Source organism: Colias philodice, chromosome 22 (genome assembly GCF_061535455.1).
Source record: "Colias philodice isolate Cphi_HAF_F1 chromosome 22, ilColPhil1 Martin Lab GWU primary, whole genome shotgun sequence".
Classification (NCBI taxonomy): Eukaryota; Metazoa; Arthropoda; class Insecta; order Lepidoptera; family Pieridae; genus Colias; species Colias philodice.
In genome coordinates, this window is record NC_143107.1 from 2639402 (window position 1) to 2663401 (window position 24000).

The 24000-nt window shown below is 31.9% G+C and overlaps 3 protein-coding genes across 10 annotated transcripts in view; 1 reads left to right on the forward strand and 2 right to left on the reverse strand.

Annotated features, from left to right (window-relative positions):
• Nucleotides 1-2734: 2734 nt before the first annotated feature.
• On the forward strand, nucleotides 2735-4122 carry mRpS16 (mitochondrial ribosomal protein S16). Its single transcript, XM_089709434.1, has 3 exons — nucleotides 2735-2913; nucleotides 3309-3468; nucleotides 3958-4122. The coding sequence occupies exons 1-3, from the start codon at nucleotides 2797-2799 to the stop codon at nucleotides 4071-4073; spliced, it is 393 nt and encodes a 130-aa protein (XP_089565560.1). The 5' UTR covers nucleotides 2735-2796; the 3' UTR covers nucleotides 4074-4122.
• Nucleotides 4123-4645: 523 nt separating this feature from the next.
• ReepB (Receptor expression enhancing protein B) lies at nucleotides 4646-16380 on the reverse strand. 4 transcript variants are annotated; one of them, XR_016317453.1, is made up of 6 exons: nucleotides 16152-16380; nucleotides 15851-16083; nucleotides 8609-8732; nucleotides 7573-7684; nucleotides 6262-6294; nucleotides 4646-5363 (listed from the first exon to the last, which is right to left on the reverse strand). XR_016317453.1 is itself a non-coding variant. In XM_089709604.1 (5 exons), exons 1-4 carry the CDS (start codon nucleotides 16279-16281, stop codon nucleotides 6281-6283), a joined length of 501 nt encoding a protein of 166 aa, XP_089565730.1. In that variant the 5' UTR covers nucleotides 16282-16380; the 3' UTR covers nucleotides 4646-5363; nucleotides 6262-6280. The 4 variants fall into 4 exon arrangements, 3 of the variants coding, with proteins under 3 accessions (XP_089565730.1, XP_089565728.1, XP_089565729.1); XM_089709604.1 differs by lacking the exon at nucleotides 7573-7684; XM_089709602.1 differs by lacking the exon at nucleotides 6262-6294.
• A 1144-nt stretch (nucleotides 16381-17524) lies between these two features.
• Mctp (multiple C2 domain and transmembrane region protein) overlaps nucleotides 17525-24000 on the reverse strand; it is a 58439-nt gene continuing 51963 nt past the window's right edge. For 3 of the 5 annotated variants that reach the window (XM_089709490.1, XM_089709488.1, XM_089709489.1), the window contains 3 exons: nucleotides 21089-21198; nucleotides 20286-20383; nucleotides 17526-19914 (listed from right to left, as the gene is read on the reverse strand). In XM_089709490.1, the coding sequence (XP_089565616.1) occupies nucleotides 19840-19914; nucleotides 20286-20383; nucleotides 21089-21198 (283 nt within the window). In that variant the 3' untranslated portion in view covers nucleotides 17526-19839. Of the gene's footprint in view, nucleotides 19915-20285; nucleotides 20384-21088; nucleotides 21199-24000 lie in introns of all 5 variants that reach the window. The other 2 variants (XM_089709486.1, XM_089709487.1) reach the window with 1 other exon arrangement.

The following is a 24000-nucleotide window of genomic DNA, read 5'->3' on the forward strand; positions in this document are numbered from 1 at the left end:
AGATGCCGTCTCGGCACTACATTGTATTGTTTAGTTTTGAAGTTAAAATGTAAGGACTGACAATTTAGAGTCGAATGGAGTGTTTGTGTGACATAGTTAGGAAAATTGTGAATAATAATATAGTCCTTTTTAGCATAGCGATAAAATAATTTAAGATTTATTTACAAGTAACTGCGCTTTGCGGCTCCGCTCCTAAAACCTAAGACCAACTCTTAGCGTAATTATACTATCTAAAACCGAAAGAATTTTTCAAATCGGACCAGTAGTTCCTGAGATTAGCACGTTCAAACAAACAAACAAACTCTTCAGCTTTATAATATTAAGTATAGATAATTCATGAATTATAGGCGTGTAGGCTGCATCTTTAAACTCAATACTATAGGTTTGTATATTACATAGAGTCTCAAAAGAAGAAAATATACAATAAATAAATTATATATTCATATTGATAATAAAAAAAAAATATAATTTTATGCTGCGATGTGTGTTTTATTTTGTTTTATTATATCGTACGTCTATCTATCTTAAAGATGCATTTGGTTCAATTCTTATATTTATGACCGCTACCAACAAGTAGTTCTTTCTAAATCTGATGGGTCTAATGTTTTTTCAGCCTTATATCCTGTCACAAGAGGAGTTCCGCAGGGGTCAATTTTGGGGCCTTTGTTATTCATTTTGTACTCAGCGGACATAACAAATTGTTTAAAACAGTGTAATTACCATCTATATGCAGATGACTTGCAATTATATCTCCCTATCAACCGTTTTTGTGTTCAAGACTGCATTCAGAGTATTAATGATGACCTTCAACGAATCTCGGAATGGTCAATGCGGAATTCTTTGTGCCTTAATCCATCCAAGTCAAAATTTTTAATAACTGGTACTAAAAAGCAGATTTCTTACGTTTCTAAGTACAGTCCTTCCCTTACAATTGATTCGTCTCCACTTGAGCAAGTCACTGTTGCACGTAACTTAGGAGTTGTTTTCGATGGTGGCCTTAATTTCGAGAAGCATGTTACGGAAATAGTGAGCAATTGCTTTTTCCGCCTCAAGACAATTTATAGAATTCGAGAGTTCCTCAGTGTCGATCTGCGTATTCGACTTTGTGAGGCAATCATTTTATCCAAGCTGAACTATTGTGTGGCCGTATACGGTCCTTGCCTCTTGGAACGTTCTCAGCGACTTATCCAAAGGTTACAGAATGCCTGTACTCGTTTCTGCTTAAGCATACCACATCGCAGCCACGTTACTCCTTTCATCAATTCTCTCAACCACCTGAGAATTAAGAACCGGCAAAATCTTTTTCTGGCCTGTATGATGTTTGACATAGTAAAGAATAAAGCGCCCGAGTATCTGTATTCTAAACTGTTGTGGCGAAGTCAAACAAGCAGAAATGAGGTCAGGGGTGTAACCAAGGAATTGTCAGTCCCGGCACACAGAACTGCAGCATTTCGTGGGAGCTTCAGATACTCTGCTACCAAATGCTGGAACAATATACCACCTCCCATAAAATGTCTACAGTCTAAATTTAGCTTCCGACGTGCCTTCAAAAAATATCTCTTATCACTTCAGAGTTCCCTTCCCTCTTAAGCAGCATTTGTACCTATTATTGCTTCCCCCTTTATTATGATTTATTTCTCACGTAGCTTTCATTTATTCATGTTACCTGTTGTTCTTACTAATGTTTATTTACTATCTATCCTGTTCTTATTCATATAATTTCATATTTATATATATTATGTATGCACTTACTTTCTTCTTTTTTACATCTTGACTCTTTATACAATAAAAATCATATATCACGTATATTACATAAGTACATACTATCTCGATGGTATATTACATAATATTAGTTTTAATTAGTTTACTTTGTTTTTTTTATTGTTTCCTCTTATTACCATCTGCCTTCTGGGTCCTGGCAGAATCAACAGCGTCATGAGTCAAATGACCCATGACATATGCTGAGCCAGGACCATTTTACAGCCATAACACATAATTACAACTATTTATTGTTTTTTATTTTTATTTTTTCTTTTGTTTAAGTTAATTAATTGCATCCTAGTTTATTTTTCTTTTTTTATTTCTTATTTTTTATTTTGTTTATTTGTAATGTTCTGTGTTTTGTCTGTTGTTGTGTGTGTTATTGTGTGTTATGTTTGTAAATAAATGTGTGTCTATGTCTATGTCTATGTCTATGTCTATTTGCAAGCTTGATATAACTTCAAATTCATCGCATTAAAAACTTACTATACATTAGTCAATCAAGTTATTAGCTTTTGCCTTTATGTTACTGTCACGACAAGTTGTATAAAAATATAATCTCCCTTTTTGAAATAACTACTCACCAATCTATGTTTTTTGTGTTGTTTGGCAGTAGAAAATAACTTATATAAATTTTGGGAAAGTCATCCTATTTCTTACGTTTTATCGCCTTCCTTTACCTTTACCTTGATTAAATATTTTGGGTACTATACGGCCACTTATTGCTAAGAAAGATGAAGCTGCCGTAGAAAAAGTAGTATAACTGAGCGAATATGCGGCCGGAAAGCTAATTATTCTATAACACGATGACTTTATAAATTTTCACTTAATTTAATTGTAAAATAATAGGTTTCTTAACAAAAAGCCTTGTATGCACGACGTATTCAGTAATTTGACATTCGCTTCTTTGTGACATCTGACGTTTGACATTTGACAATGTTATGAATTCATGACAATTTTAGGCTCAGATTTTAGGTTATTCGTGGAAATTCATTTAATTTGTCCTATTTTTCAAAAGTATAATATAAAAAAGCCATGCCTCTGCCCCCAGCTAGTGGAACGGGCAAATACTACGCCTTAGCTGCCAAATCCATTCGTTTAATCCGTCAAGGATGCACAAATAGACCGTTTTTCCATATTTCGGTCACTCAGGTATTTACTTCTGCATTTAGTCAGTTTACGAAGATCATAAATAAATTAATACTTAGAATTTATAAGTAGGCAACAATGAATAATTTATTAAACTCACAAAAACTTGAAAATTTGTATCAATAAGTGTAGAATTAGATAAACACAACTGCCTTCTTCCAGTATAGACTATAGTCAATTATAAATTTATTCTGCAGTATTACATGGATTCAATGTCAATAAATACTCGGTTTGTGTTATGATTTCCCAAAAACTTGTTCGTCTTAGCACTGTTTCTACAGTTTATAATAACATAAGTAGTATATTTTACACTCTTACCAATGCTCCATAACACTCAAATATGTTGAATTCCTATCATACAAATTTTCTCATATTAACATTTTTTATTTTTATTCCAGCGTAAACGTCTCAACAGTCAGCCAGTTATCGAACAGCTGGGTTCATACGACCCCATGCCAAATATTCATAATGAGAAGCTTGTAGCGCTAAATTTGGAAAGAATAAAGTACTGGATGGGACAAGGGGCTCATGTTACTCCCCCTGTTGCTGAGTTGTTAGGTATGTTTATTTTACTACCACTAATATAATATGTACTGGATAGGTAGTTTTTTACTAGTAAAGAAAAGAATGGTGTATGTTTTATTAAGATTTAAATGCCATGCCATTTAGATTAGAATATCTGCTGGTAATTATTATATGTAAGGTAATAAAATGGCTTTCTAATGACAAAAGGTTTGTAAAATTTGGTATGTAGTTAATGAGTATCCATTATGAATACATATAAATATTGAATTATTTTTTGTCCAATAATTCCTCAGATAAGCGTGTTCAAACAAACTCTAGCTTTATATTACATATTAGTATAGATAAGATAATGTATGGGATTGAACCATATTATGTATCTATAGAACAGAAAGTCGCCTAAATTATGTTTATAATACTACTAAATAAGTCTAAATAAATAAAATCTATATACTTTACTTACCAGAGGAATTAACTTAAAATAATAATGTGTAATAATTTATAACATTTTCTTTATATTTTCAGGTTTAGCAGGATTCTTCCCAATCCACCCAAGAACATATATGACTGCCTGGAGAAATAGGAAAGCAGAAAAAGAAAGAATAATAAAGGAAGCAGAAGAAGCTGCTAAAAGTTCATAGATTTAAGTTGTGTAGTTTTTATATTAGTTAATAAAATTGTAGATTATTATTTGTGTTTCAATCTGTCCTTATACTTTCAACTTTATTGAAGCCACTCATTCTCACTGACCTAGATGAACAAAATAAAACAGCCTGTCCAAGTACACTTGGAGCTTTTTCAAACACAATAAAACTATGTAATATTGGTGTAGGAGTGTAGTTATCTATAAAATATTAGTTAACTAGCTGTGCTCCACGGTTTTACCCGCAGTGCTCCGCTGCTGTTGGTCTTAGCGAGATGAATGGGCTATCTATTATCGAAAGAATTTTTCAAATCTGATCAGTAATTCCTGAGATTAGCGCGTTCAAACAAATTCTTCAGCTTTATAATATAAGTATTAATATTATTTCAAAATTCATAAAACAGTAACTACTTTTAAAAGAAATAATTTTATATCTGTACTTCTATACATGTATAGTTAGTCAAGAGCAAGAGTAACTTAGATTTTATCTGTTGAGGGTATAAATAAAAACACCATTAAACTCTGTTATGAAGATTATGTTATATGTTAGTAGGAAATAAAACAACAAAATACAATGAATTCCTTTTTATTTGCGTGAAAAAATGACAATAATAATAATACCTTGCGTGAATATTATTTAGCAGCCCGATACAAGGCACACAATATGAATTTGCATTACAAGCGTAGAAAAAACTACACGATTTATCGAAAGAGTTACCATTATATACCAAAAATGTTCACACTTAAATGCTCTATAATTGGCGACACTTAAAGCATATTATAATCTGTGCGAAAACCACAAAAACTAAAAAAACATGGTCTTTTATTCAAACTTAACAATACGAAAATACTAACATTCCTTGAGCTACTTATATAGTTATACAATAAAAGAAAACAGGAAATTCATTGCCTTGGGGTCTTAAGAAGAAAAACTAGGAAAAAATCGAGGTCACTTATGCTAGGATTTTAAAAAGATCAAGTCAGAAAGCGATACACTAACGATTTTATACTAAGACAGTCGAAGTAATACAAAACTTAATGAATACAGATGTTACCGAACCTTTAAGCCTACCCAGATACCCAATAAATAAGAAATTGCGAGATTGTAGAAAAATATTTTATTAGTAGATCACTTATTTCGATGTACTAAGTTATCTGTGGTATTTTTTTGTGACGGCAAGTGTCGCAAGCGTTCAAAAGTGTATTTGGTGTTTAGTACTTTTCCTCCGATATACAAATTACATAATCTAGTTGTTCTTCCTTACAACATCAGCTACCAGGCGAGAAGCTGAAAAAAAATAAATATTAGTTAATAAGTATTTATGTCATAAAGTCATTAATAATTTTGTTTTATTTAAGGCGGTGCAGAATTTGTCTGATCTTGGTTAAATTATTAAATAAATTGCTTGTGTTTATTCTTGTTATTTTTAATAGAAATAAAAACCAGGAAAAGTTGTCCAGAAGTTCGTGCAAGTAATTATTATTATAATTAACATATTAATATTATTAATTTCATACAAAAAATGGATTTTAACTTATTCTAACTACAGTACAATACATATAACATTGAATACATTAATAAAAAGCATGCCGACACAGCTTCGCTTTAATATTTAATAAAAGCATATTGTGTTTGGACTATTTTTTTTAATACTTATATGTGCAAAAAATATGTTAGTTTTTGGCTTAAATCAAACAATTTTTTTATAATAATCATAACAGTTTCGATATGTTTCTTTTTATTTAAATTCATACAAAGCACGCCTAACATTTTGTTTGCACATACACTTAGTAGCCTCACACTAATCATTATCTAATTACTATTTATCTAATAAGACTATTTCGGTATCTACTTTGAATGTCTGATTTGGTAAATGTATTTCTTTGAGATTATAATATTTGACTTTGTCACTACAATCCCATCATCATGAATTCAATTTAAACAAGAGATTTTTAGCATAGATCGCTGATACAATAATTTAGAATCTGCCTTATTAACTACACAAAAATTACCGGACACACACAGTATCTTCAAACAATGCATTCACGAATAAAACTATGCACAAATTCAATCAAATAACATTTACCCTTACAAATATGGCAACAATAACATCTGACACACACATTTACCAAATCATTTAGGCGGTACACTGAAAGCATTGCCAATTAAATTTGGTATTACTTACTTCAGTGCAGATTACGGCTCTACTCTTGTTTACCTAAAATAAGGGAGCGGGAGATTTAATCGTGCAAAGGGCAACACAACAGGAATAAAAAAAAATACAAGAAATTTAAAAAAATATACAACCTACAAGGTGCCAATTAAAAAAAAATACTCTAAGTTCAAAAGTTTCCCGGTACTACGCGATATCTAGTAAAAATTAAAAAAAATAACGTACATGACATGAAACAAACAATCTAGCCCAATTTTTTCATAGACGAATTTATCTTCCTATTCGCACCTTGCACCAACTCTTGGATACTGATGGGATCTTTAGAATAAAATGATTTGAAAATGTTGCCAATTGAAAAAAAAGTTGGTGATATAAGGTTATAATTTAAAGAGATATTTGTGGAACAAATATTTGGATATCAATAGTTTATTTCTATTGTAATAATGTTATAAACATGGTAGCGAATGTGTTTTATGAAGTGCATATTTACAAATATGGGTTATAACTATACAATTTATGTTATTTTTTTATTGAATTGAATAATGAATTGTTTTTTAGAATGGAGTGTGATTAGCACAGAAGCAGACTCTAGTTCTGGTGCAACTAAACCGTCCCTTAATAATATACCTAAGCTAAACCTATAAAGTCATTAATTTCTATTGTGCGATATGTTTTATTTAAAGTTTAAACTATGAATATTTAAAAAAAAATCTAAACGAGTAGCCAAGTTTTAATTGAGGGATATATTAGTAATAAACATATTTGCAAAAGTTATTCGAATTCAATGTCCATAGATTCAATATTCATGGACATGGTAATATGGAACTTATAGTTTAGTTAGTTAGTTTAGTTGTAGGAAAACATTACTTAAAAAAAAACCCCAAATCATATTTTTTCAAAGATTAATTCTGAAACTCTTTGTGTACAGCCCTAACCTTTGATATGCCATATTTTACCATACATAGCATTGTCAGTTTTTAAGTATTCCTGAAGCCAGAATTTGTAGCATTAAACAATTAAAAAATGAATAGATTTAAACAATCAACCGTATTTCAAATTATATTTGAAATACTTGCCTACCTTAAAAATATGTATGTCACTAGAATATAGTCTGTGGAATTTATAAACAAAGTACTACCTGTAAAAAAAAAACTTCGTGCAATAAATTCTATTTTTATTGAATTAAAACTTGGCTACCCTCCTCACTTTTCTCCTACTTCATTCCATCTAATTCATAAACGTTTAAATATAATTCCTGTACATTTAGCCTCACTATCCATCACAAAAAGCGTAAGCGCAAGCTATCCCTTCCCATGCGTTTACCTTACTCTTATAACCTTTTAGTCTTTATGCAGATCTGAAAGCGCTTTGTTGAACGATTTAACAGTTTTATCGATACTCTTATTGGCATCCTTCACAATATTTTTCAAAATATCTAAAAATAAATAATATGCGATCATGTGACGGGTTGGGAGATTGAATTTCATAGTGGCAACATTCTGTGACGTTTTTTCCATATAGATTGTAAAAAAAAATAAAATAGATATCATGTAAATTTAGATAACATTTGTCTAAAACGTTAGGTTGTTCCCTAACTAAACACTCAATAATTTTACTTAATAATTATTTCATTGAAATCTCAATTTAACCCATTGAGCCCCGAACGGCCCGATCGCACAATAGATTTTCTATTGTGTCTGTGATTCCGGGGCCTGATGGATTAAACTCACTGCTATGTCCTCTATCTCTAAAAGTGGCATAGCGTATAGTTATAGCATAGTACTTTTAAGTACCGCTTAAAATTGAGTATCCTTTGAGAATTGTTAAAAAATTCTTTCTTTCACAATAAGTCTTGTATCAAATCTTCCTTAACATTATACAGGGTGTCCCATCGTCGGTGTACTATGCTCAATGGAACTTATTCATATGTTGCTTAAAAAAATATTAATAAAATCCCCAAGTCATTTTTTTTCACTATTTAGATTAATTCTGTAACTCTATGTGTACAACCCTAACCTTTGCCTTACCACACACGCACATAATTTAGAATTTAGCTTATGCTTATAGCATAGTGCCAACTACTAAGTGATGGATATAAATTTATAAAGAATAGAAAAATATCGATCACGAGACGGGACACGAACCAGATCGTGATCGAATTTTCTCAATTCTTTATAAATTTATATTTGTTACCATAAAACCAAAAATATCAAATTTTACTTAGTGATGAGAAATCTGTTATAATACACCGACGACGGGACACTCTGTATAACAGATAATACAAAACTATGGGAACACCTAACATATTAGACATGCATGCCTTTCACCATTTATTCGTCAATTTTGCACCAATTCTCACCTGAAGCGGCCATGTCGTCAATACGGTTGTGATGTTTCTGGTAGTATGGACGAATGATGCGGTGGTATATTATCAGGGAACCGTTGTACTCTGTTGGCAGGTAGCACCATATGATGAAGATGCACTGTAATTAATAGATTTTTCTTTGAGGATTACTTAGCCTACTAGTGGTCCGTCCCGGCTTCGCCCGGGCAGGCCTCCGTCACTCGCTCAAGGTCGCGCTATAAGCGCCTACCGCACAGTAGGTCGGTACCGACCCAAGCGGCAGTTGGTTGGCACACGCGAGACTGCGCACCCGCGTCACGTTTCCCGCGCTCGCTACCAAGATGCCCGGATTTTGCGATGTGGACGGGTGTCGGAGTTCAAGAGTGAATAACAAGGAATTGTCTTTTTTCCAATTGCCTAAACAGGAACAAACCTACCAGGCTACTTTTTATCCAGGAGACACATATAGCGGGTCCACGCGGGTGAAACCGAAGGAAACAACTACTATCAATAAGATTTCATTTTTTTATTGTATAATGTAACAAATATAATTAACAATAAACAATTAAGTGTTTCAGCAACTCTGTGTTTAATTTACGCGCTCGGTACAACCCTAAAGTTTTCGTTTGATGACGCAATCACGCGGCGTGCGCGGGAAACTCGCTTCTCGATGCGTGTTCGTAGAGTACATTTCTTACTGCAGCCGAGTTGCGGCGCATTTTGTAGGTAAATATAGCGTAGGTATTTTAGCTTTTGTATGGGAGTGATGTATCTGTTACGAAGTAACTATTCTCTAATCTGTGGCCCGGGTATCTACATGTTTATACTATCCTATCTCTCAAGTTGGATCGTACTACACATGGTGTGCGAATTTTATTATAATCGGTTAAGTGGTTTAGGAGTCCATTGAGGACAAATATTGTGACACGAGATTTATTTATTTATTTATTTATTTATTTACACTTCATTGTGCTGGCATACAAATCACTACATAGTATAAAACAAAGTCGCTTTCCCTGTCCCTATGTCCCTATGTCCCTTTGTACGCTTAAATCTTTGAAACTACGCAACGGATTTTGATGCGGTTTTTTTTAATAGATAGAGTGATTCAAGAGGAAGGTTTATATGTATAATAACATCCATTAAATAGTGGAGAAGTACTGTTATTTTTGAGGTTTCTAATGTGATGTCGTAAATTTTTACATTTTTTCCGCTTACATTGCAAACGCAGGCTGAACCCTACGAGTTTTATCAAAATAATGTACTAAGTACTATACACATTGAAAAGGTCTACAGAAAAGTCCGCGATGGTATATGTCTATCTCTTATGGATAACCCACAATAACTTTTTTTTGTCATTTACTTTTTACGACAAATAATGGCTAATTTTCGATGCGATTTTAACCAATACAGCATTAATCCTTAACCAATTAAATACCTTGAATACATTGTTCATTTAATATAGATCTATATGGCCCTTTACACCGTATGATTTAAGTGAATATTTTCGAAGATATTACAGATTTAAAAATTGCGGGACGTAGCGTTTGCGGCGGTACCGGCCGGCCGCGCCGCCCGGCTATCGGGCGAGTCGAGCGGGCCGCTATGTTTTTAATTTTATATAGGTACAACGTTCACAGTTTTTCTGTAGTGTATTTTGTATCAGCATTGCACCCGTGCGAAGCCGGGGCGGGTCGCTAGTTTTAAATATACTATTAAGATATGCCTGGAAGAGATCACATTTTTGGCAATAATTCTCTTTCGTTCTAGTTACTATAAATAATAAAAAATCTTTATTTCATCTTATAACCTAACATAGCCTGTGTACTATAAAAAGATTTTTTGTAATTTAGTACATAATATTTGTTCAGTGAGGACATTACAATTCTTATGAGGACTGTTATTTGATTATATTATATTGATTGATTGTATATATGTTATTGGATTATGAGTAATTGTTAAATACCGGCAAAATATAAAAAAAAAATTTTTACTTGCCTTATTCTAAAAGTAACTTTACAAAGGCAACGGAATCAGTATATAAAATAAAATATCGTTTTTAAGAAGGCAGACTAATGAGGTATTTTATAAACACATATTTTTTTCTACATACTATAAGTCACAAGCTAAACATAATTACATAGTCAATTAGTATATGATGCAAACCATGTTCATAATGACATACAATGTAGGTTGGTTGTGCTATATATATAATTACTAGGTCATTTACAGTGAATACCAAAATACGAATTGAAAATGTATTGGTTAGGGAGCCAGGTGCAAATTTGGTTAACTATTTCCTCTCAAGAGATAATTCGTCAGACGCATGAGAGTATAGTATTATAAAGCCTCGTGAACGTCAGCTGGCGCTCGGTTGGGGGGGTGAGCGGTTGTAGCCTCCCACGCACATAGGAAAAAAAATACATTCATTCATTCATTTCCTCTCAGCTAAAAATTTGTCAAATTGTAGCTAACCCAATATCTCAACGAAAAAAAATAGTCAGCTGGTTACAACATGGTGTATTATACGTCAGCTGGTGTCTCGAACATGAAAGTTAATTTTAAAGAAAAAATTATTTTCCGTTATTTCCTCTCAAACAAAAATTTACCTGATGATAGCTTATATGTAACTGTGGATAAATATATATGTCAGCTGGCTGTATCTTGGTGGAAAAACCGTCAGCTGATACGGGAGGCTACAACCGCTGTTCCCCCCAACCGAGCTCCAGCTGACGTTCACGAGGCTTCATAATACTATACTTTGATGCATTTTACTAATTACCGCTTGAGAGGAACTTGGTCATAAAATCTGCTGCTGGCTCCCGGACCATATTTTTTATGCTACTAATATTAAGTATTAATGAATTTTAGCTCTTCTAACAAGCAACAACATCAACAACAATCATGCTTTAATAAAGATTCATTTTTAAACAAATAAGACGCAATTTAGTGTAGACGGTATGGTAATGCTTTTATGAATAACTAGTATTTTCAACTAAGGATGTAAATCAGTTTCTTATGTACTAATTACTATACATGACATCACAATACGATCGACGTAATGTTTTGCACAATAACGTAGGTATGTACACTTTAATATTACATAAGCTTAAATTATTGAGGAGCATTAGATGATTTATGGTGTGCCTATAGATTATTATAGCTATATAGGCTATTTTTAATACTACGAGTGAAGTCGCAGTGAGTACGTAGCTAGTACATATATACTAGAAAGGGTGTAAGGGTAATTTTAATATTTAAGTTTTAATCTAAATGAATAAAAGCATAAATAACCCGATCGAAATCACATCGACGTTATCTAGTCAGTTAAGTAATAAGCAGAGGTCATATTGTAACATTTAAAAATGTATCAGATAAGGTCATACAAGTACACAATTTCAACTTTCATTATATCACAGCACAGATAATGAAGTATCGTAATGTAGGTAACTAGTAATGAAGGAGTGACTCATATATATACGACCTTGCTTTGCTTGTAAATAAAAACACTGCTATTGTGTTGGAAAATTTTACCATACATAATGTACATAGCTTTTTATTTGAGGGCGGGTATTTTAATGGGCCCTTTGATGACTGTTTGTTTTCATAATGGGTCTGGTAATTTTGATTATCTTAACTAGGTAAAGTTATTTTCATATAATGGTTAGCTGTAATAGTTTAGTAGTTTAGATAAGCAAGTTTTTACTGAATTTATTAGAATCAATAGTCTATGTTGATTTTTAAATGTAAGTTTGTATGCTTGTTTGTTTGTGTGTGCATTTATCAATCAAGCAAAAATTAAAAATAAAAAAAAAACACGTAATCTACTCTAGACTGTTTAAAATCAAGTAAAGTATAACCTATTTATTTCCTATCATTAAGCATATTTCGCAATACCAATGCAACATATTATATTACAATTTTTGAATTACTGCATGTAACCAAATATTTAAGAATTGAACTGAAACAGTATTGAATTTCTTAAATACATTATACATGTATGATTGTGCAGTCAGGTGGAAACAAAAGCCATTGTAGTGTGACAAATAATTGAATCTATACCCTTATGTATACCAATATTATAAAGCTGAAGAGTTTGTTTGTTTGATTGCGCTAATCTCAGGAACTACTGGTCCAATTTGAAAAATTATTTCTGTGTTAGATAGCCTATTTATCGAGGAAGGCTATTGGCCATATATTAACACGCTAAGACCAATGGGAGCGAAGTAATGCAGGTAGAACGGCGGGGCACAGCTAGTAGATAATATACAAGTTCTTTAAAGATTCCACAATTTTATGTTATCTTTGTAATTCTACTAATAAAATGATTCTAATATATCATTTACTTCATATTATGCTTTGTATATAATATGCATAAGACAGTAATATGATTCATTTTAAAAATTAAGATGTAGAAAATACTCCCAGACATGTGAGACATTTTATCTATAGACTAATCTTCTAGTCTAGTGTTCAGACTTATCCACTTATGCTAAACTTGCACTATGAAATATATAAAATTGATAAAAATACATGTATTTGTTAATACTTATGCAATATTGCTATAAATATAAAGACAAAAAGCTACCTATTATTTAAATATGTATACACATTCTATTTTATTTTAAATCTATAATGATGCTACAATATGTTTATACTTTCTGAATTTATGTTTGATTCTGTATAAAACAAAGTCGCTTTTTCTTTCCCTATGTCCTTAAAATATGTGTTTAACCTTTAAAACTACGCAACCGATTTTGATGCGGTTTTTTAATAGATAGAGTGATTCAAGAGGAAAGTTTTAGTATATAGTTTATTATGTTCTAGAGAGAGCAGGCGAAGCCGTGGGCTTAAAGGTAGTAATAATACACAACTTGTGATTATAATTCTCACTACTGATTGCTGTTATTTATATATAGATGCATATAAAATAAGTAAACATAGTTTGATAACAGAAGCGGAGTTACCTATATTCTTATCAAATACTAAACTATATATAGAGATAATGTTTGAATGAATAATGGTAAAGTTGCAACATAAAAAGAAATGCAGAGAGAGTTAAAAATATTTTCGTTTAATGTTTCAATAAGTATTATAATTATATTTCATTTAAACTCAATTCAATCAAAGGATTCAGCTTATTAATTGCAATATAATCCAGACTCCAAATAATAAGTAATCTACACTAATATTATAAAGAGGAAAACTTTGTTTGTTTGTTTGTTTGATTGTAATGAATAGGCTCATAAACTACTGGACCGATTTTAAAAATTCTTTCACCATTCGAAAGCTACATTATCCACGAGTAACATAGGGTAGGTTTTATCCCGGAAATCCCACGGGAACGGGAACTATGCGGGTTTTTCTTTGAAAACGCGGGCGAAGCCGCAGGCGGAAAGCTAGTTATTGATATGGTTTTAAAAATACCTCAGGAAATTATTGTATTGTCATCAATCCAATGAAGTCCATCAATCAAATAAGTCCATCCAAAGTGGATGGAGTGGATGTTGGTATGTAACCAACGGGCAGGGTAAAATTACAAAAACTTCCCTATCTCAAAAGAATAGCAGTAGTTATTTAGTGTTGAAAAAGTCAGAAATCAAGCATTACTATAGAAAACTAATACAACTAAAACATGAGTCAATACCCTCATGAGATTGGACTAGTGACATTCAGATATGAGATAAGATAATACACATTTATTAGCTTGAACATAATGTAATTTTGTATTTTCGTTGAATATTACAAGCATAAAAATGCTATGGAATACCAACTTAATTAAATTAAAAGGTTACATTATTTTGCAATCTCTATATATTTTTGTCTGTATTATAGAATATCTTAATATGAACTTTGTTATAATATAAAATGGATACAGTGTTCTGACTGAATAATAAAGTAAATTGTTTTTTTTTTAATATGGAGCCTTAAAAGGATACAAAATATTAAAGGAATTTCAATAATAATGGTAAAATATGCATGATCAAGAACAAGGAATTTACAGTTACTAATTAGCAAGTTATTCATTAATTTTATTTTATATGGAAACATTTAGTAATATTGTTCAAAGTCCAAGTTGAACTTGCGGTAATATGACTCAACCCTTATCTGTTATAAGGAATTGTGAATACACCCTTGTTGGGAGAAAATTTCCAAAACATATTTTTTAATTTTTAATATTAAGTATGAACTTTGTAAATTTTTTATCATGGTCTAATTCAATAGCTTGTAAGCTTCTAGTACATATTAATATTTTTGAAGGCTAGTTTAAATTTCTTTCACCTATGAATAAAAACATTTGTCCAAGAAATAAATACATATATGTACCTATTTGAATTTATTTATTTATTCAAGACATATCTCTCATAAATCTTTAGAATATCAAATGTGTTTTTGATGACAATTTTATGAGTATCATTATACAATGGGAATGTATATCAATTTGTAATTAAGTTTAGGAAATATAAAAAAATACATATTAAAAATCATCAAATGCAGTAGAAATGCCAATCTTCTATATTTGCTATTAACCTATTATTTTTTTATATACTCATAAGTTTGTATTGATGTTAATAGACATGAATGATAGATGAACAATGAAAAAATACATAGTTACAGTAATTAATCCGTCAGTCCTCGGATCACAGACACAATAGAAAATGTATTGTGTCTCGGCCCGATCGGGCCGCTCGGTGGTCAATGGGTTAATAATAATTGTTTTGTAGTAATACAATAAAAACATTGTAAAACACACACTTTATATAGTGTAATGCAAATAAACATAGTTTGTAGATAAAAATTATCATACAAACAATAATCAAACAAAACACATTCTGATTTATAGTATTATAATATTATTATCATAGTAGTTAAATGGTAAAATGTTTAAAACAATGATTTGTTCTCAATATTAAACTTTATATTGCATAATACTTGATGTTACTCTTGTGAAGTTAACAACAGGTATAAAGCGACTCATCTGTGATTGCTTTGATAAGATTTTATTACTGCTTATTACAATTGCAAATTAGAATTGTGATAAATAAATATATTTAATGGAAATAAATAGATTAGATAAAATCTACAAATGCATAAATTATTAATGTCAATTTTAAAGCATAGTAACAAGAAATACTTTAGAAATATTTAGGGAGGTTTTTGGTACGTAAAATATGTATAATACATAATATATATAATATTACATTAAACTAATTACCTCCCACAAGGAGTACACAAGTAACCTTGAAAAGAACTCACCTTAATTAGCCAATATAGCGGGAACCAGCCAACAATGAAGTCGGAAAAGTACTCCACTATCGAGAACACCGCGTACACCACCCAATACGTCAACCATTTTGTATCATCGTCCTTCTGGGGCGACTCCAAAGCTTTCATAGACATATACGCCGGGTACACGAAACCAATGGAATTGCATATTAATTCAGCTCCAAATCCGAACACTAAATATAAACCGGTGAACGCCACCAAGCCTGCAATTTAAAACAAACGTCAAAACCACCGCTAAAGTTATAAATAAACGTTCAAAAAAGTTACCCACCGATAAAGATATAAACCCTGTTCACGCCAGATTTCTGTTCCGCTAATTCGAAATATTTCGTCCATGGCTTGCTTTTGTCATTTAAGCTGCGTTCTATCGTGTCTTTGTACTCTTGCAATTTGGAACCCATTTTGGTTAAAAATATCGGTCTGGGGTGAGTTGAATTCTTTTTGGCACTTCAATCGGCTAACCACGGCCACGACTCATTGACAGACAATGAATGTATGAAATGACAGATTTGACAAAGTCAAAGAGTAAAGTCATAGACAATAATATTGCCAGTATAAAATTTTCCATTAATTTAGCCTATGCACACCAAGCTTTATAGCCGCAGCATTAATTCGATACAATTTTTGATAGGTACTGTTTAGTTAAATAATATACCAAAAATTGTCAGTGTGCTAATGCGTCAGTAGGTAGATACAGTGAAACCTGGTTAAGTGAGACTTCAAGGGACCTGCAATGTCGTTTCACTTATAGAGGTATTCCACTTACCCAGTGTATAAGATATACAGGTATAAATAAATATCTGCCTCATTTACAGAGGGGTGATAACGATTGTAGCTTTCGTTTTGACATTTTTCAAATAAACATCTGTATGGTAGTAAAGCGAAACTAAAACTGAAGGTAATTGAAGCTAAAAATTTGTACTTACGTACTTGGAATTACGTGTGGAATTTGTGGGTTGAATAAGAATGAGTAAACAAACAATGTTATCTCAGTTACAGAGGTTTATGCATATAAAATTTACTCGCTGTCTCAGTTATAGAGGTAACTATGATGATAAATCGAAAGAACAAATCCCAGATCTAGAGGTTTACCTCGTCCCACTAATAGAGGTAATTCAGTGCCAAAGTGTTGGGACCTCAGCATGAGTTCCAGTTATGAAGGTTTCTCACTTATCCAGGTCCCACTTAACCAAGTTTCACTGTAATTTGATACGATAGTAATTATCCAAGATATGAGGCCTTTATAGGTAGCTCGTGCTTTGCCTAGGTATGTAAAGCCCACAGCCGATCACTCACATTTATGACCAGAATAAGGAAAATAACAGATATTTACGCATGATATTACATTTTATAAACTGTATAATTTTTATATATTTCCGTTTTGAATCTGTTCCGTGCAATCCAGATCTTTTACATGTCTTATTTTGGCCCCTGTTATCATAATATTTACTATTCTTTCATCTTTGGCACTCTATTAAACTTTCCACTTTTCAGTATTATTACTGATAGGTAGAGATTCCAATTGTAGACTACCTACTTTTTCTTGCGTGTACTCGGTTTCTAGGCGTCTATGGGAATATTTATTATTAAAAGGTTGAGGAATAAAACAATTTAGGTATAAACTTTTATAACTCATTTTATTTTTTAAAATATGAAAAGCGTTAACATTGATCACTTGTGTTTCTTACATTAATAATAATAGTATTCTCATTTTTTAAACGACACAAATTATTTATAATATTGTATACTTATAGTTAGAAAGTTTTCAACGAGAAAAATATATTTAGACACAGATATGAAGTCAAGTCAAATAAATATTTTTTGCATTTATTTTCACAAGTATTTCAAAGAAAATGAATACAATTTTATAATTATTAATGGTGATGATGAATGTGAAACATTAAATGTAGGTACATTTTCCAATCAATACAATTACTTATAATTATAGAGAGTTTTATACAAGATTTATAGATATAGAAGAAATTGTCATAAAATAATAAGTTACAAATCTTATACTAAATCGACAATATAACAATCTAAGCTTATAATTGCGTTAAATATCACAATTTCAATTAATATATACTACAGCGAGTTTTCTTGTGCATATATGTGCATTATTATGAAAGAGTGCTTGAAATTGTGCATAATTTTATCGAAAGAAAATAATTATTTCAAAGCATTGAGGTATTATTACGTATAGAGAGGACACCACGAACAAAATCTATGCGCGGCGCGGGGCGGTTAGTGAGTCATACACTTTATAGATATTCTGCCTCTTATTACTTATAAATTAAAACCAATCAATGTAACAAAAAAAATGGTTTGAGACAATTGGCTCTAACTCGTGTAACAAATAGTGTAGTAGCGATGTCCTCTCTAGTACGTAGTACATAGTAACTCAATGTTTCCAAGGTGAAAATAATTTTTGTGACTAGAGTAAATTTTTATGAAAATAAATAATAGCTAGGCAAGATTAAACATTTATAGCTTTAATGGTGTCTACTTGATATATTATATTATCTAGTTTTAAAAACGTCCAAAATGCTTTTTGTGATAATATCTTATTTATTACTTTAATTTTAAATGCATTAATAGTAAATTGATTAATAAAACTGACAAAGAGTTTTTAAATAAAGTCAACAATGTCTATTATAATATGATGTAAGTTTTGTAATAAATTTATGAGATTGGTCTCAGTCTTATACTATCTATGTTTTAATATAACTTTATATTATTAGAATCGAAAATAAAAATAATGTCAAAATATTGTAACGCATGAACTGAACTGCAGAAATTAATTATCATTTTGAGAAAGATGATAATAAATTTTTATTCAATTTCGATAATACTATTATGTCTTTAAATCTAAAGGAATATAGAAGCGTCTAGCGGCAAATCTAATTTGATAAACAATACAAAAATTTAATGGAAGATTTTTAAGCTTCATATAATATTATTTATAAACCTTAGTGTTGCCATAATTGAATGAGAACGATTTAATTCTAAAATAACGAGGATTCAATCACAGATACGTAAATAAATTTCTATGCGCTATTTAAAAATGAAAATATATTACGGAATCAATAGATTTGATCTTTGACTTCCATCAAATACAAATATATGAAGAGACGCATGGTAAAGAGTTAAAAATATAATCAAATTTATTTATACACATAGGAAAGACTATAATTTACATCAATAATCGAGAATTTACGATAACAATTGAGATATAGAAGATAATATATAGATTTACAATTACTTAGTATGTCTAGATGATATTGTTGTTTTAACCATCGTTCTAATATTCTATTATTTCTTTAAACAACGGGATTAATATTTAAAAAACATATAGGATAAAAATGCTAATATAATCAGTCATTATTATGCTATTTGAACGATCTCCAAGATCTAATTTTACTTACATCACTTTTGGACGATTCCACCAGGTACTATTTACTTCTAAGGGTTAAATTTTTAATATTTCATACAAAAATGTAAAAACCCAAAGAATTAAGATCACTAATCCAACCAACTTTTATATAGCCAAAGATTTCAAATTTAATAAAAAATAATTAGAATAATTTTATTTTGGTTTATCTGTGCTCCGCCAATAAAATTGTATTTGCAATCGAAAATTTACCGAAATTTGTAAAAAGTAACATATCTATAATAAAGATTGTAACGGTAAGTTTATTTTTAATATCCGCCAAGTAGACCGGGAGATAGTGACATAAATTATTGGATCTGTACTATCTCCCGGTCTAGAACAACAAACCAACAATCAAATATCTTTACAGTTCATAATTATTATCTTTGTGCATCTGTTGCGTTTAGTTGCTTTGGGATTTTAAAATTAGAAGATTAACATTTTTTGTACAAAAATTCGAAAAAAATGTTTTTTATTAATTTTCTAGAGATTCCATGTATTGTTTGATTCGTTGACGAATCTTTATCGAATGTTACGAAGCTTTGTGTTTCCGTTTCGCGTCACGTCGCTCGCTCGGTGGGTGAGGTTTTAGTTCTCGAACGTCCAACTGTAAAAAATATTATTAAGAATAAGAAATTTAATTAATTTAAGACATTTTAAGAGAAAAATCGATCGTTTCTCGTTTCGACTAGTGATTGTTTTTTTTTTCAAAAATTTCTCAATCGAATGCTTGCCAATTCTAGTATTCTTATTTCAAGCACAAAAAAGATAGAGTTAGACTTAATATTTATAAAAATAAAGTTAATAATAAAAAAATTTAACGAGATGGCGTCATTTGTTCAAATAGGCAGCCTTATTGCTGCACATCAATCTCTTCCAGGCAAAATCAAATTCTTAAAAGCATTTAAGAGTCAGACTTTAATTTATAGGCATTTATTATGGTTACTTTGGTTAAAAAATACCTATTTCAATACTTACCAAAGTTTCGTCATCTGGTACTCTAGATAATAAGTCTAAAACTTCATTATTTGGTATTGTGTGCGGTCTTAAAATCTTTCTTGTAAACTTATTAACACCTAAAAGATAGAAATAAAATTAATTATGTGGTATACCTAGTTTTAGTAATTGTCGTGTCAATCCATATCTTATTAAAATGGATAATTCTTTTACTAAAATATCACCATTTATATTTTTTGTGTGTTTTTTTATAATAAGTATTTAATTAGGACCAGTTGCATCAATAACTGAACATTATTATTACAGCATTTTACGCGGACACGCGACATTTTAGTACATGTTATTACATTAGTTCGCGTTCGATCACCATACCAATCGCGCGTACTCATTACCAAACCATATAAAATTAATAAAGGCATTATTGTGCTTAATTCTTTTATTTATTCTGTACAGGCCCTACAACCCCGTCCACCGTGGTCCTTCGAGCCGGATATTCAACTCTTTTTCGTGTATATTTTCTTACGTTATCCGTCATTTATTGGCAGATTTATTCGATCACCATACCAATCGCGCGTACTCATTACCAAACCATATAAAATTAATAAAGGCATTATTGTACTTAATTCTTTTATTTATTCTGTACAGGCCCTACAACCCCGTCCACCGTGGTCCTTCGAGCCAGATATTCAACTATTTTTCGTGTATATTTTCTAACATTATCCGTCATTTATTGGCAGATAAGCTAAATAGATCTTAACTAGAATTTTTTAAACAAAACACTATTATTGTAATAAAAAAAAAGTTTCTAAAAATAGTAAACTTACCCCACGCCATTAGTAAATATCTTAAAGGTATCATATACAACACTGTCATCGCCGCGAAAAGCATTATTATTGCTAAATAACTAAGATATGGCACCGTGAAGTTCATTAGGCTGAAAAAATAATATTAAATGAGAATAAACATAAATTGTTTAACACAATTAATTTAATTAAGGAAATAAATGTGTATGGTCTGAACTTTTCACTCTTACGCACGCATATAGGCTATTCAAAATTGCCAGTTACAAAAATCTATACATAATGGTAACGCCAATATAATTAAAATAGTAAATGTAGAAATTAAACGTTTATTGTTTGTGGTGTGTTCCTTCATCCTTCCCTACATACGAGCACAACCAATCATCGCGTGGTCACTAACCACGTGACACGTCCAATAAGACGTGAACGCGACGTTCGTGTCGCGGCAGTCAGTCGGGTTCGCTCCGTGCCTTCGCGAGGTTCGGGACTCGGCCACCGCCGGAGAGCTTCCACGAGGCTCTCTAGATCATCAGGCATTGTGCCCTTGTAACACCACCGGGGTATCCCGTGCCCCGGCCCTTGGTCGCGCTCACCGCCGCGTGTGTGTTTGTGTGGAGTGTGGGACTGGACGCCGTTCTTGCCCGCCGCGAGCTGGAGGACCCTGACCGCGTGGCGGCGCGTGTGTTCTGGACGCTACTCCCTCCGACGAGGTACGTGCCGTGTGTATCCTGTCTATCCCTCTTTGCTAACACCACGTAGATCTAAATACAGTCCACTTTCATATCGAGAATATATTTACGTATATTTTTATATTGGCGCGACCATTGAGTGGTACCTTCGACCCGGATAGTAACCATTGTTTGGTCATCCCGTATAAAGCCTGACGATTCCACCGCCCTTGTTAGGATACTCATTGTGTAGGACCTAATAAGCGATTAGTAGTATCTTCAATGCGAAATACTATTTAATATACCGCATATAATAGAACGACAATGCGTCTTCTACTATTCATATAAAATATATTTTAAACCCGCCCTTATTAGGATACTCATTGTAGGCCCTAATAAGCGATTTAATAGTACATTCATTGTGAAATAACTATAATATACCGCATAGATCGACATTGCGTCATCTATTATTTTTTGCTTAAAATATATTTTATTCCGCCCGTAACATTAAGTTACGCGTATATTATTATTAAAATAGTTAATTAAAACTATATTCATATCGTTTATCCGCAGTTATAACGCTAAAATCATTATAAATCGAACATATTTCATCATATTTATTTATCCGCTACCCGCGCTCGAAATTTATAACGTTATCTAGGTCATTCCGCGATCCGCTGTTATAATCCGACCATATTGAAAATTCATACTCGGTTCATATTACGCTTGCGTCGCTGACCTACTTTATTTAGTCGTATTACTTGTTATTGTAACTTGTATTGTAACATTCTCTGTTTGAATATATACTTTTGTTATTAAAAATGCCGCCTAAGAAAATGACTAAGTTACCTGATAGTGACGCTTCGGATGTTAATGATTCGGAAGATATAAATGATTCGCAGTTATCCATGTTATTAGCTAAACGCGAAATTCTATTCGAAATGGTGCAAAGAATTTATGATTTGTCTTTAAACATTCAAAACAACGCTGCGCTTATGGAAAGTTTCCTTGACGAGTCCGCGCAGGTAGAATCATTACGCGATGATTATAAACAGTGTTTAGACGAATACAATACTCGCTTATTATTATTAACACCTACCGCGAAACCTGATTATAAAAGCCTCGTTGCATTCGAGTCTTTATATAGCAGGATTAAAAGAATTAAATCGCAATATTCGCAACCAAGTCCGTCACACGGAGATATTAATAATTTGCATAAAAATAGGCCTAAATTACCGCCTATCGAATTAGTACCATTTTCGGGTGATATTCGCTCATTTCCGCTGTTTCTTTCGAATTTTGAATCAGTTGTTCATAACAATCCCGGCCTTACAGATGCCGAGCGTTTATATTATTTACTAGGTAAATTAACGGGGAAAGCCACAACTGTTATAGCTGGTATAACCCCCTCCGCTGAAAATTATAATTTAATTTTACAAACTTTAAAAGATAAATATGATGATAAACGTATGTTAGTTTCCGCGTATTTAAATCAAATGTTTGATTTTAAACCTTTGCATTCTCCGTCCGCAACAAACTTTGATTTATTTACTGATAACTTTATTAGCGCAGTGCGCGCCTTACAGAATATAAAGTTAGATAATATTACAGATTTAATGATTGTTCATATCGCGTTGAAGAAGTTAGACTCAGATACTGTTCGCGCTTTCGAGACTAAGTTTGGTAGTGAAATGCCTACTTTTGATAACTTAGTTCAATTTATTCAAACTCGTGCGAAGGTATTAGAACGCATTCATCCTTCCACAAATTCGGGAATAAATAAACCGCCTCGAAAGTATAATAATTATAACCGCAGTTCAAATAATATTTCTTCCGCACCGCCTAAGACGTATCAGTCTTACGTAACAACCGCTGATTCCGCTTATAGTTGTCTTTGTAAAAATATTACGCATCAACATTTATATAAATGTTCGAGTTTTCATAAAATGAGTCCGCAGGAACGTTTGAAATACGTAAAGGATAGAAACGCGTGTATAAATTGTCTCAGTATAAAACATCGAGTTTCTAGTTGTTCGTCTAATTCTAATTGCCGCATTTGTAAATTAAAACATCATACGATGTTACATTTGAAACGCGAATCTTCCATTCCCGCGCCTGCGTCTCACCCCCCGCCGCGCAGCACACCGCCGTTGCCTGCGCCGTCACCGCCGTCGGGCGAGTGCGTCCGCTCCGACATTGCGCTATGTACCGCTAGCTATACAGCTGATACTGATAACGCATTTCAATGCAACGCGCCCGCGAATAAAC

Excerpts from the sequence above, each read along its gene's own strand:
- mRpS16 (XM_089709434.1), top strand. The coding sequence starts at position 2,797 with ATGCCTCTGCCCCCAGCTAGTGGAACGGGCAAATACTACGCCTTAGCT. Across the intron at positions 2,914-3,308 it reads TCCATATTTCGGTCACTCAG|CGTAAACGTCTCAACAGTCA; the intron begins GTATTTACTTCT and ends TTTTTATTCCAG. Across the intron at positions 3,469-3,957 it reads CCCTGTTGCTGAGTTGTTAG|GTTTAGCAGGATTCTTCCCA; the intron begins GTATGTTTATTT and ends TTATATTTTCAG.
- ReepB (XM_089709602.1), bottom strand. The coding sequence starts at position 16,281 with ATGGGTTCCAAATTGCAAGAGTACAAAGACACGATAGAACGCAGCTTA. Across the intron at positions 16,084-16,151 it reads CAGGGTTTATATCTTTATCG|GCTTGGTGGCGTTCACCGGT; the intron begins GTGGGTAACTTT and ends TTTAAATTGCAG. Across the intron at positions 7,685-8,608 it reads TGACGACATGGCCGCTTCAG|ATATTTTGAAAAATATTGTG; the intron begins GTGAGAATTGGT and ends ATTTATTTTTAG.